This window comes from Lynx rufus, unplaced genomic scaffold (assembly GCF_022079265.1).
Source record: "Lynx rufus isolate CCGP_SWC_20201006 ecotype Redwood Valley unplaced genomic scaffold, mLynRuf1.p SCAF_3, whole genome shotgun sequence".
NCBI lineage: Eukaryota > Metazoa > Chordata > Mammalia > Carnivora > Felidae > Lynx > Lynx rufus.
In genome coordinates, this window is record NW_025814845.1 from 7946093 (window position 1) to 7960000 (window position 13908).

The window sequence follows — 13908 nt, forward strand, 5'->3', positions numbered from 1 at the left end:
AACAAGAGGAGAAAGTGTCTGGTCCAAAAACCCCATTATATGAAGAGAATACCTAGTTGTGTTAGTGACTTACTGCTAGGATACTACTGCGACCTGTCAGCGTAGCACAAGAGTCACAAATTACACTATCATTCATGAGCGAAGCAAAGCCACTGTCAGGGGAGAGAGGAAGTATCTCCCTGCCCATGATGAGCAGGGAGGTGAGGGGAGAGAATTTAACATGAATATAGTCAGGTTGTTGATGGCAGATTCTCTGAAGTGAATAAAATGAAAGGGGGAGGTTGAGAAACTGAGATTTTTCTTTGAACATTGTTGAAATATAATTTAGAAGGAAAAAAAAAAAAACACTCACTCATGACTGAATGAATTTTCAAGCCTGGAAAGAGACTCCAGTAAACCTGCTAAATGGTCTGATTTTGGGTCTGAGAAAGAATAGTTCTGGCATACAAAAACTAGTTAAAGATTTCTGAATGAATTATATGGGCCATCTCCACTTTTTGTCATTGAGAATTCTAGAACCTCCATTACTAGTTCATGTAGATTTTTAGAGAAATGAAATCATTCGTTCATGTGATTCTTATTTTACACCTTAAGATCTTAAGGAATCAAGAGTATCTTTTGAGCAGGATTCTGAGTCCCAGGCCTCTATAAAAATCTGATTAAAGCTATGTACCTTTTTCCATGTAACCCTAAAGTTTCACCCAATTGTGGAGTTTACTGGACTTGGAGGCCCTGATACTTGGTTTAGAGAGAAAATTCGCTCCATATAGATGTAGACGTTCATTTGTTAGCTGAGTTTTAATCTATTGTTGTCCATTGTTTTACTCCCTTGTCCTTTTATAAAGCTTACTGAGTGTTCAGTAAAAATGCCAGTTAGTTTCTGATGTTCCTGCTCAAGTTACCACTACGGTGGCCTACTTCAGGAATGTGACTAGTCTGTCCATACCTCTGGCTGTCTCCAGTTTTTCTCCCACGGTACAGCTAGAGTAATCTCTCTGAAAATTCACCTGATAGTGCTATTCCACTGACCCTCTACTTTAAAACCCTTCAGTGGTTTCTTTTATTGTTAGAATAAAGGCAAAAATGCATTTGCCCTGCCCAGCCTTCCTATCTCTCTGGTTTCTTCTACCACTGTTGCTTCTGGCTGCCTTCTGGTTCCCAAAACTGGCCTTGTTCTTTCCTACCTCAGGGCCCTTACGTATGGTGTTGTCTCTCCCCGAAGGTTCTTCTCATGGGCCTTTATCTACATATCCCCTGCTTATTTCAGTTTAAATATTTGTTACTCACAGGAAACTTTCAGGACCGACCTAACGGTTCACATCCTCCTGTTTTAGGTTCTCCTAGCACTGTTCAGCCCTTTCATAGCACTGGTCACAACTGCAATGTTAGATCTTTATAATTCTACAAATCTGTGACAATTTTATTAATTTCCAGTTCTTGTCTTAGTCTATAGGACTATGCCTTTACTCATCTTTCTATTCTTGGTAATTCACAGAATGATAATTGACTAACAAATGATATAAACAACAATAAATACCATAGAATAGAGAGATTCCTTTGACCTGAAATAGGTAGTTAAGACCTCACTGAGAAGTTTTGAACAAAATCTAAAGGGTACTGTGCAATTTAGATAGACATCAAGAAGTTGAACAGAGTTCCAGGAAAGAATTGAAATATAGTTTTAGAAAGGAAGGAGAATTGGTTTGTGTGGAGACAGGTGTCCATTTTTTGCCTGAGTTTTTTTCATATAATAGGATGGTGGACTCGAAGCCTGGAAAGATGCGTTGGCACAAATTTAATCAAACACAATGGTTGCTGTCTTTGTTGCTATTGTTGTCATTGTCATTGTGGTTTTTGTGGTGATGGTTAGTTTATTTTCTGAAACTGGAAAGCAAACAACACAAAACTTTTCACAAAAGTAGCACTGGCAAATCATAGTTTTTTTGGTACAACTATAGTTAATTGTCATCGCCAAAGGCCAGTGTTCCCAAGCCTTGTTCTCTCAAGCAGTGTGGTCATTGTTGTAATTCATTTTCCGTGGTTTGGAAAACACTGGTATGAAAGCATCCAGTTAGCGAAGCTGCCTTGTGATTAAGGCAGTGCCATGAGCCCTTGGATACCGAGCCACACATGTACATGTGTTTTCTTTACAGTGAATGAGGCTCACCCTATGTGGGTATCAATTCGCTGTATAGTATGTGTTTGGTAAGAGTATTTTAATACTAAATGGCTTGCCTTAGCTAGATCATAATTTACCTGCCACGCTGCCTAATTAGTTTTGTGATACAAAACGTTTCGTCCCTAATAATCACACAAATAATTAAGCAATATTAAGAACACTGAATATAAAGTATTACTTTAAAACCAAGTAAAATGAAAATATTAGTATCAAAAATTAATATCACAAATCTTAACGTTAAAAATACTAAATTTAAAATATGATTTTAGTAAATTGGTTGTATAACCTATCAGTTATTACAGAAGTTATAACTCTCAAATCCTTAGCTTGTATCAAAATTAAAGCCTTCACCAGTATGCATTTTTTATTTTTTTAGGCATATTTAAATTATTTCTAGCAATTGAAAAGGTCTAAGATGTGTTTTTTAATCTTGTATAATCATACCTTTGGAAGTTTCTATTTGCATAGGTTAGTTTGATGGCTTTATTTATGCAATCAGGTATTATAATTTTATTAAAATAAAGCACTTTTGTGTCACAATCGACCTTTGTGGCAATTACAGCCATTGTTAGCAATAAAGCTGTGTGTTTAGATTTCAACATAAAACATGACCTCACACTTACCATTCATTGCATGATGGAACAGATGTGCATGGCCTGCTCGATGACTTCTTCATAATGGAACCAGATTACAGTTCTCCAGGTTTGTTTGCATAGAAATCTTGCCAAGGCAAAGGGGTATTTTTTGGTCATTTAGTTCTCAGCTTCTAGGAATAATCGTGTAATGGTGAACTTGCAGTGTAAACTTTGGTACCTTCTTTTTATAATGAAGTCTATTCTGCTTAAAGATTGACCACTGGTTATCACAAAGAGAGGAGGAAGGGCATATTTCCCAAAGGTACAGAAACTAAGCAAGAGCTTGGATCCAAAGTCCAAACATAGTCTCCAGACTATGTGAAAGGAGTGTTCCGCTGCTTATCCAACTTGAGGCTTGATTTGAAAGTTCTAACCCACGCTGAAGGAACCCGTTTCATTCCAACCTCCTTAAGGTAGTTTTCTTAGTATCATTTTGAAGTTGTCTTGCTGTGGACTTTTCTCCTCCTCATGGAAATTCTTGGGCCTTTCCAAGTATGCTCTAGTCCCAAGTATGCGCCAGAACATGTCTTACCCTGAGGGCATTTATAGGAATCTTCAGCTTCTAACGTTAGTGTGTTAATCTTGCCAAGTTCTTTTCTTTTTTAATTTTTTAATGTTTTATTTATTTTTGAGAGAGAGACCGATCATAAGTGGGGGATGGGCAGAGAGAGAGGGAGACACAAAATCCAAAGCAGGCTCCGGGCTCTGAGCTGTCGGCACAGAGTCTGACTTGGGCCTTGAACCCACGAACTGTGAGATCATGACCTGAGCCAATGTTGGACACTTAAGTGACTGAGCCACCCAGGCCCCCCAACCTTGCCAAGTTCTTTAAGAAGACAGTATCATGGGAGATCTTAGGGGCTGTCCCGGGTTTAAAATTACTCCACCAGCTACTTGCTTATGTGACTGACTTTGGGCAAGTAATTTAGACTTGTTATGAAAATCATATGACATAATTTATGTAAAGCTCTTAGCACAATATTGAATAGCACATACTCTATAGAAGATAGCTAATTAATGAGTATCTGTTTTGTGTGTATTCCATAGGATGATAATCATGTTCTCCTTTGGAAAGTGTAATGGTTCTAGTTCTATTTGACAGTTAACTTTTTTCTTTTCTAATAGCATGTATTTTCTAAACAGTACTGAAGTTTGGGGTGAAATCACTTACCTTCACATAATTGCCTTATTTTTAATGGTTATTACAGGCTATGCATTCCTTCTCTTTCAAGAAGAGAGCTCAGTTCAGGCACTAATTGATGCTTGTATTGAAGAGGATGGAAAACTCTATCTCTGTGTTTCCAGCCCCACCATCAAGGACAAACCAGTAAGTAAATACTAGTTGAACTTTAGGTTACAAATGCAAGTTTACCAAAAACTGTTCTGAGACCATTGTTAGTGATAGAAAAAATTAAAAAAGAAAAAAAGAAATTAAAAAGAAAGTTAAACTGCCATATTAAGAGTTCAGTTTTTAAAAATTTGGATAATTTTCAGTATCTAGGTTAAAAAAATAATTTGTTTTGAAATCCAACTATCTAAACTTTTGAAAACTGAAAGGACCACTGTTAATTGGCACAAAGCAGCATGAGCTATCAAGGGAATAAGACCCATTGCAGTAATGTAATTTTCTTCATAGGTTCAGATCCGCCCCTGGAATTTAAGTGACAGTGATTTTGTGATGGATGGTTCTCAGCCTTTGGATCCTCGAAAAACAATTTTTGTTGGAGGTGTTCCTAGGCCATTAAGGGCTGGTAAGTAGAATGTTAACAAATGTGGCTTCTTTAAAAAAAAAAAAAAAAATTAAATATTAATTCAGTAAACATCTGGGAGCTATTGTGTGCCTGTCCCTATTGGGTGGGCAGGGGCAGATTCCTCATGTTCCAGTAGTTGTTCACTACAGAATCCTGAGAAGCATTCTTGAAACCATCGAGTCACTGGAGAAGCGGACATTCATCTATCAATATTATAATCGTTAACTCCAAGCAGACTCTATAAGCAGAATCCAAATACTTCTGACTTCTTAAGTATAATTCTCTAAGATAGAAGGATTTCGGCTGTGTTTGTTTTATGTGGGTTGATTCAGATATCTGAAGAAGAAATACGGGATTTTTTTTAAATAGTGCTTTGATAAGTAATAAATTTCTGCTCATCAATAACCAGGAACCATTTACCAGTCGATGCCATATAGGAACATAATTTATAGACCTAAATACCCACTGTGCAAGCATGTTCTGTGATTCCGTGTGCCTGTGAGTGTGTTAGTGCCTTCCACCACTGGAAAACATCCTCTTCCAGTATAGGAGATGCATGTTAAAAGAACCATTCATACATGTGAATACTTCTAGAACATAACTGCTACAAAGAAAGACCACAGAGAATAAAAGAGCATATAGCCCAGGAATGTGGTGCCATCTGATCTTTAAGACACACTTGAATTTTAGCTGACCTACAAGAACAGAAGGAGAAGAGTTGGGGTGGCAGAAGGGTTTTGAGAACTGTGTTTCACACAAAGGGAATAGCATATTCAAAGATTGTTAGTGGAGGGAAGCAGAATGTGTTGGAGGAACTGAAAGAAGGCCAGAGTGGGTGACTAGGGGTATAAGGAGGGAGGGGAAAGGCGCAAAAAGGCATTGAAAATGTGAATGAGAGTCAGGTCGTATAAGTTTAATAAGCTGATTAGGCATTTACCCTCAAAGCCAAGGGAAAACAGTGAAGAGTTTTAGATAAGTGTAGCTAGCGACACATTTAGGGGGCAGCTGAGTTGGGAGTAGATACAGGTAGACCATGTTAGCAGCCTATCTTTGCGGGACAGGAGACAGATAATGGGAGCTTGGATTGGAGGTGGCAGTGGTGAGAGAGCAGAATGAATGCATGTTCCTGTTCATTTGTGAGGTAAACACAAAGACTGACTTTCAGCTTTCAGTCTTCAGCTACTACATAGATAGTGAGATAAAGGACCCTAAGAAGGAAGATTGTGGTCTTGGTTTTGAAGGCAAGTTTCTGGTACCCTGTAGAGCTAAGTAGAAATTTCAGTTCAGCCATTTGTATCTGGTATTTTCTTTAAAAGAATCCCTCTTGCTACTGTTTTGAAAATCAATTTTGAGGGGCCCTGCTGCTGTTTTGACTGTAAATCAAAAGCAAAGAGATAAGGCTATTGCCACAATCCAGAGGAAAAATAATAATAGCTTGGAACAGGATGTTAGGAGTGGAGGTGAGGAGATTGGATTTTAGATATGTCTTGAAAATCAGGTTCATAGGATTGCATGCACAGTGGGGGGAAAAAGAAAATATGATGAAACCAAGGCTCTTGGCAGCTTCATCTTTTATATTAGTTACCAGCTGAGTCAGCAAAACCTCATTAGAGCAGATTTAATGGGACGATGGAATATTAGGAGTGCCATTTTGAACATACTATGTGATAAGGTCTGTTAAATGTCAATATGCAATGTCCATCATTGCATAGATGAGTTTGGAGTCCAGAGAAGAGGCCTGGGCTGGAGACAGGAATTTAGGAGCTGGAAACAAGTAGATGGCATTTAAAGCCATGACATGGGATGAAGCCACCAAAGCCACAAGTGTAGAGAGAAACCCACACACTGGAACTTAGGGTACTCTGACATTGAAAAGTCAAGGAGTGGAGGAAGAACCAGCAAGAAAGACTAAGAAGGAATTACAGTGAGGTCATAGGAAAATTAGTGGAATAATGTGTCTTGGAAGCCAGATGGAGAAAGTATTTCAAGGAAAAGGAAGAGATTAACTAGGTTCAGTGCTGCTGATTGACCATTGTATTCGGCAATGGCATGAGAAATTAAAATGGAGTCATAGGGTGAAAGTCAAGCTATAAAGGGTTGAACGAGGAATGGGAAGACAGAGATTGGGTAGTATAAGAAAAAAAAATTAGTAATTTGGCTATAAAGGGGAACATAGAAATTAAGCAGTCACTGAGGGGGAGAAAAATAGAGTTGAGATTTTTTTTTTTTTTTTTTTTTTTTTTAAGATGGGGAATAAGCCAGTATAGATGAAAAACTGGTGATACACTAAGGAGAGAAGAGAATTGCCAGGTGACTCTGTAGTGATAGCAGGTTGGGTCCAATATGCAGGTGAAAGTGATAGCAGGTTGGGTCCAATATGCAGGTAAAAACAGCATGAAACTATCCTGTTGACTTTTCCTTTTTAAGAAAGACTTAAATATTTTTGATTTACTGGGTTGTCTCACCTTTGATGGGAACTTCTTTTTCTTTTCAAGTGGAACTTGCTATGATCATGGACCGGCTGTATGGTGGAGTTTGTTATGCAGGAATCGATACAGATCCTGAGCTAAAGTACCCAAAAGGTGCTGGTCGAGTTGCTTTCTCCAATCAGCAGAGCTATATTGCTGCCATCAGTGCTCGGTTCGTTCAACTTCAGCATGGGGATATTGATAAACGCGTAAGTTACCTATTGGGAAATCATTTGACAACATCCTCTAATGTGCTGAGTCAGTGATATAATTCAAACACTTTATTTTTTTATACTTTTTTTTTTTTTTTTTAACTCTTAGAGTTAAAAGAGTATTATATCAAAATATCCCTGCAGTGCCTGGGTGGCTCAGTCAGTTAAGCATCTGACTTTGGCTCAGCATGATCTCACAGTTCAGGGGTTTGAGCCTGCATCAGGCTCTGTGCTTACAGCCTGGAGCCTGCTTCGGATTCTGTCTCCCTCCCTCTCTTTGCCCCTTCCCTGGTCATGCTCTGTCTCTCTCTTTTTCTCTCTGTCTCTGTCTCTCTCTCTCTCTCTCTCTCAAAAATAAACATTAAGAAAAATTTTTTTAATATATCCCTGAAATGTAAAATTATTGAACATACTTTGAACTTTAGATACAATATTCAAAATATAAATGTCATTGTAAAAGCATGTCAAGTTTTGTGGTTGTTTTTGTTTTTGTTTTTTGTTTTTTATCCACCAGTGAAGTCTTAATATACCATGGAGGCAGAGCTTGTTTTAAGAGTTTGTACCCTGAAGCCAGACTGCCCGGGTTCCGGTTTCTACCATGTGCTCTGTAATCCTCAAGAAATTAACCCTCAGTGTGCCTTCTTTCCCTCACTTATCAGATAGAAAGCACTATTGGTATCATCGTGTCTCTTTCACAGTTATTTTGAGGATTAAGTGAGTTCACAGATGCAGGAGCACTTAGAGTTTGGCACTAAGTGTTATTTAAGTGTTTTTATTTTTTATTTATCATAAAATTTAAAATAAAAATACACTCTGTGTATTTCCTTTAATATACACAATAATAAACCTACAAATAAACTAAACCTACAAAATAATTATCCCAGGGGCGCCCGGGTGTCTCAGTCCTAATAAGCGTCTGACTCCTGATTTCACCTCAGGTCTTGATTTCACGGTTCATTGGTTCTAGCCGCATGTCGAGTTCTTTGCTGACAGTGCAGGGCCTGCTTGGGATTCTCTCTCTCTCTCTCTCTCTCTCTCTCTCTCTCTCTCTCTCTCTCTCTCTCAAAATAAATAAATAAACTTTAAAAAGCTTCTCCTAAACTTTAAAACATTCACTCTTTAATAGCATTGTTTAGATCATCATAATAAGAACTTTTTAGGAGGTCCTATGAATGTTAACTAACAGCCAGCCCATTGAATAATTGCTAAGTGATAGCACTGATTACCATCCAAAATAGGGGAAAGGAGTGACCGAAACTCAATTGTTCACTTACAAATCTGTTTCATACTAAAATCTATTCATAGTTCCTGTATATAGCTAAGCGGTATTCCTAAACAATCATGGTTGCTTTGTAGTACAGATGAGGTATACTAAGAATATGAGATAAATTAACTTTTATGTCCAAAGTGGTAGATATAACTTGAGTGCATATTTATTATCCCAGTGTAACAGTTTCTTGAAGTTTCTTCTCCAAAGCTGTCTGTATATAAAAAGACTATTTTGGAGGCAGGGGAGCTGGTTAAGGAATATGGATTGACTAGACCATGGACTCTAAAGGTAGTCATCAATTTAATTACCAATTACCAATTTCTAAATTACCATTTAGAAAAAAAAAAGTACAGCATAGTTTCAGTTCATACATGCAGAGGTTTTTGGTTTGTTTTTTTGCACTGTTACTTAAAATGTTGCAAAAAAATAAATAAGTGGAGGGTCTCTGTTTTAATTCCAACATGCACAAAAATTGGTTGAACTGGAGTCCCTCTAACCCGGTGGTTTTCACCCTCAGCTGCACGTTAAAGTCCCCTGGGAATTCAGAAAAATCTTGACATCTGGGTCCTCCCTCCACCCCAATTCTGTTGTAATTGGTGGGGGCAGCAGGAATTTATAAAGCTCCCAAGTGATTCCAGTGTGCATGGGTGCTTGAGACCACCTATCTAGTCTAACCTTGACTTTTGCGGAGAAGCGAGCCTATTGACTGAGGAAGTTACTTACATTGTATGTAATTGTAGTTATTTAACATACAGAAGCATAGGGAAAATTGGTGGAGGGTCAAACCTCATCTTTCTTTGTTTCCAAAATGATAGTGAAGGATCAATTATTTGGGGAAGAGTATTGATTCTTAAAGAGCAACTGAAAACACATACATGCCATCTTAAAAAGGATGAAATGTTTATTTTTTAAGGTATGTGTTACTAAGGTATATTTTGAATTCTTTTTGAAATAATTTGAGGGGTGCGTGGCTGACTCAGTAAGTAGAGTATGCGACTCTTAATCTCAGGTTGTGAGAACTCAACATTGGGTGTAGAGAGTACTTAAAAAATTAAGTCTTTAAAAAAAAAAGAATTTGAGCCTTAAGAATTCTGTAAGTCACCTGTATTATTTATAAAAAAAAATATATTAAACCATTAACCTTTATGCCTTTCATGTCTCTACTATGAATATAGTTATGAAACCATAAAAACAGATTAATTTTACATTTATAACTGATAACCCAAAGATTTGGAGAAGACTAAAATTGTTTATTCAGAAAATAAAAGTTTATTCAGGCTACTTTTTTGGCTCAGGAGCAAATCAGGGTTTAATGCCTATCTCCTCAATTGCTGGGAAACACAGTCACCACAAAGGTGTAATTCATTATAATTTTTGTATGTTACTCCATGAGTAATATCATTCACTGTGCCTTCTGGTACTTACTGAAGGGAGTTGTGTTATGCCTCAAGGTGGATAACTAAATATTATTTCATTAGTTATGACAGAGTATTACAGATAGGTTCTTCTGAAGTAAAATAAGGAAGAGCATCATAATAGAAAATAAAAATAGGTACAGAACTGATGAAACTCAGACTCCTCACATATGCAAGAGATTAATTTTTAGAGATTATTCGTCAAAAATAAGGTTTGGTTATACTCCAAAATCATAAATTTGAAATCAAATTTTCTATTTTTGAAGTCTGTGATTTTGAAAGTGAGTAGATTGGCTTCATGAAATAATATCTAGAATTTTAAAACATAAATAACTGAAATCATTGCATTTTCGTATTTTATTCAGCAGTTTTACATTAAGTAACTCCTGAGCACCAGGCATTTTAATGAGGTATTATGGAAATGAAGTAAACCACACAGATACTCTGTCTTTAATTAGCTTAAAATCTTATGGTAAAAGCAAGAGATAAAATCATGAGAGAGAAACTTAGCACACATAAGTGTACCACATTTACTCAAATATAGTTTCTACTTTGTGCTAGAGATTCTGCTAGGTCCTGGGAACTAAGAAGTGAGCAGATGCTTTCCCTGTGCCCATTTTGTTTATCATCTAGTAAAATGAAATCCAGTAAGTCTCTTGCTACTTTGAGATATTCTTTGATAATTTAATTATAGTTATAATATTATATCATATAAGAATAGTGTTATATATTATAATGATAATGAATCAAAAATGGCAGCCTGGCAATCAAGATAGAATTCATAAAGGAAAAAAGTTGAAACATAAAGATTGAGCATAAAAATTTTTAAATTAGTGTCAAAGATCTTTTTAAAAACCAAAGGCCAATGGAAAAAAGGTTTAAAATCTTTAACTGGCAATGAGTAATTATTAAAAAAAAAAAAAACCCTCCAGCAGGAAGATATGCAAAAGATACAGACAGTGCAGAAAAGCAAAATGTTCAATGTACATAAAATATGTTTATCCAGCCCTAGTCCATGAAATGCAAATATAAACAACTTAATTCCATTACCTTTCTTTCAGATGTTTGTTTTACAGTTCTTGTCATCAACTTTTAGATTTTTTTCCTGTTTGTTGTTGCTGTTGTTACAAATAATGCTTCAGAAAATACCCTTATGGGGTATCTGGGTGGCTCAGTCGGTTAAGCGTCCGACTCTTGGTTCAGCTCAGGTCATGATCTCAGTTCATGGGACTGAGCCCCACATTGGACTCTGCACTGACAACACAGAGCCCGCTTGGGATTCTCTCTCTGTTTCTCTGCCCCTCCCCCATTCACACGTGTGTGTGCACACACACTCCCTATCTCAAACATTTTTTTAAAAAGAAGATACTAGGGGCGCCTCGGTGGCTCAGTCGGTTAAGTGTCCGACTTCAGCTCAGGTCATGAGCCGGTTCATGAGTTCGAGCCTCACTTCCAGCTCTGTAATGACAGCTCAAAGCCTGGAACCTGCTTCCAATTCTGCCTCCCTCTCTCTCTCTGCCCCTCCCCTGCTTGCACTCTCTCACTCAAAAATTAACAAACATTAAAAAAAATTGTTTTAAATAAATAAAAGAAAATATCCTTACATATTCATTTTCTGCATACATGCAAGTATTCATACGTTCAGAATAGAAATTGTTGGGTTGGTATTTTATACCTTGGGCAAGCACTACTTTACCTCTAACCAAGCCACTTAAACACTCAGTTTTCCCCTCCCGTCCCCAGGAAAGGCTGAGGTCTGAGGCTGCCGGGCACCGTCCAGACGAAGCTGGTAGCCCTCCACTGGGAAGGTTATTACAGCAGGCAGCACTGGCTTATAGAGTCTGCTGTGTGCCAGGCTCTGTCCTGAATGCTTTTTTACCTGCATAATCTAATCCTCACAACTCTGTGAAGCAGGTGCTAGTATTCTCACTTGACAGACCTGGAAACTGAGCTTTAAGAGACTTAGCGCCCCGAGCTGAGTAGAGTCTGAGGTCTTCTCCTGAGTCAGGCCTTCTCAGTGGGCCTTTGATTTTATATCTTAGAAACTCACTGACATCTAGACACGCCCGTAACGAGATTATCCACAGTTCTGGTCTGTGTGTGTGCCAAGGAGGCACCAGCAGGGTACAGACGGAAGTGCTGCGCTGCCCGGCGGCCGTGGGGTTGGGCCGGCTCTTGGGTGGTATCGGAATGAAGGGGAAGGTGCGAAAACCACTCGTCTCCATGCCCTTCTCTTTCTCACTCACAGTCACCGCCCCCTCCCCAGAATATTAACACGCTTTTAAAGATGGCACTTCACCAAAGGTGAGGGTAGAATGTTAGATTTACAGGATTAGCTGTCTTTGAAAAACATAGTAAACACCACTCAGTTTATAGTCCTCTGAAGAAAACATCAAAATAAAGTTACCCAAACTAAAACCAAGTGCTCATTTAATCACGTGGTCATTTATGAACATGAAATGTCTTGTAAAAAGATGATTAGTGCAAGAACAGAGTGGCCTCACTGTTGTTGGTTTTGTTTCGCTTTGTATTTACCTACTACATGGGAAAGCTCTTTCCCTGGGAAGCTGCCTACTTCCTCGAGGTTAAATGCGGGTCCCGTTCTTGAGAACACTGAACATTTTAAATTCGCTGCAGCGGTTTCTGAAGCAGGCTTCGTGAGACCTCTTTTGCCCTCTCGTTCCAGGTGGAGGTGAAGCCATATGTGCTAGATGACCAGATGTGTGATGAATGCCAGGGCGCGCGCTGCGGTGGAAAATTTGCTCCCTTTTTCTGTGCCAATGTCACTTGCCTGCAGTATTACTGTGAGTTTTGTTGGGCAAATATCCACTCTCGCGCAGGACGTGAGTTCCATAAGCCATTGGTAAAGGAAGGTGCTGATCGCCCACGTCAGATCCACTTCCGCTGGAACTGAGACTAGCACACCGGCCTCCGTGTGACACGGAAAGAAAGGGTGCATGTGGCTTACTGTGTCTGAAGACGCGACACGCGGAAGAAATAAGTGCATTCTTCTGCTTTCCCCCCAGCTACCAGTACATGCATCTTTATCAGCAGCCAAAACACTACAAGCCTCTTGTTTTTCACCAAAACCCTACATCTCAGGCTTACTAATTTTTGTGATATTTTCATGTTAAAATAAAATGTTTTTTTGTATTTTCTCCAAGTTATTTTTATATGTAAAGTTAAAATTAGATATGAGAATGTTTTGCGTAGGGGCAAACAGTCTGCTGCTATATAGTGGGTGAAGCGTGCACTTATTTCTAAACGTGGGTTTTTAACTTCAAGATCTGCCCCAGTAATTTACCAAAGGTAGCAAAATAATAGTGGAGATGGAATATGTCTGCTACAAATGCTTATTTTTATTGTTGCTATTTTCAGTGTATACATAAACTAAAAATTAGGGTTGGTTTTTTTGCTCTCCATTTTGACTTGCAAGAAATAATACCTCAAGATAATCTGATTTATTAGCTATTTTTAAACATTTTTAATCACAAGCTGTATTAGCTTTGCTGCTATATAGGTGTTATGTGTAAATGCCACCTATTAATACGGGATTGAAAACGTTAGAGACACTGCATTGCAGATAAAATGCAGGCAGCACAATATGGCCTAAACTGCCATAGTTTTAGAATGTGAAAAAAAAAAAATGCATGTTTACTTACCTGTATACACCTTATGCATGCACTAGAGTTATTAACTAACAAGAGGTGAGGTATTGCAAATGTTCAAAAAAGCTCTCTTGAATCTAGGTAGCATGAACAAATTATAAAATTTGTTTAAAAAAAGCAAACTTGCATGCATTATTGTGACTTCAAGTTAAAAAAATTGTCCTACATGTGTACAATATGCAAATTAGTTTTAGATTAGAGAGTGCAGCCATTTTGTGATCTGGTCGGTAGTGGAATTCGATTTTATGCAGACTGGATGTAATATTTGTAATCCCTGTGCAATTTTGTGATGTGCGGTTCTAATTCATGT

General features: G+C 38.0%; 1 protein-coding gene across 8 annotated transcripts in view; it reads left to right on the forward strand.

The window, feature by feature from the left end:
• CPEB2 (cytoplasmic polyadenylation element binding protein 2) overlaps positions 1–13189 on the forward strand; it is a 68825-nt gene extending 55636 nt beyond the window's left edge. For all 8 annotated transcript variants that reach the window (XM_047090594.1, XM_047090597.1, XM_047090592.1 and 5 more), the window contains 4 exons: positions 4023–4141; positions 4451–4565; positions 7061–7242; positions 12617–13189. In XM_047090594.1, the coding sequence (XP_046946550.1) occupies positions 4023–4141; positions 4451–4565; positions 7061–7242; positions 12617–12844 (644 nt within the window). In that variant the 3' untranslated portion in view covers positions 12845–13189. The remainder of the gene's footprint in view (positions 1–4022; positions 4142–4450; positions 4566–7060; positions 7243–12616) is intronic.
• The last annotated feature ends 719 nt before the right edge of the window (positions 13190–13908 follow it).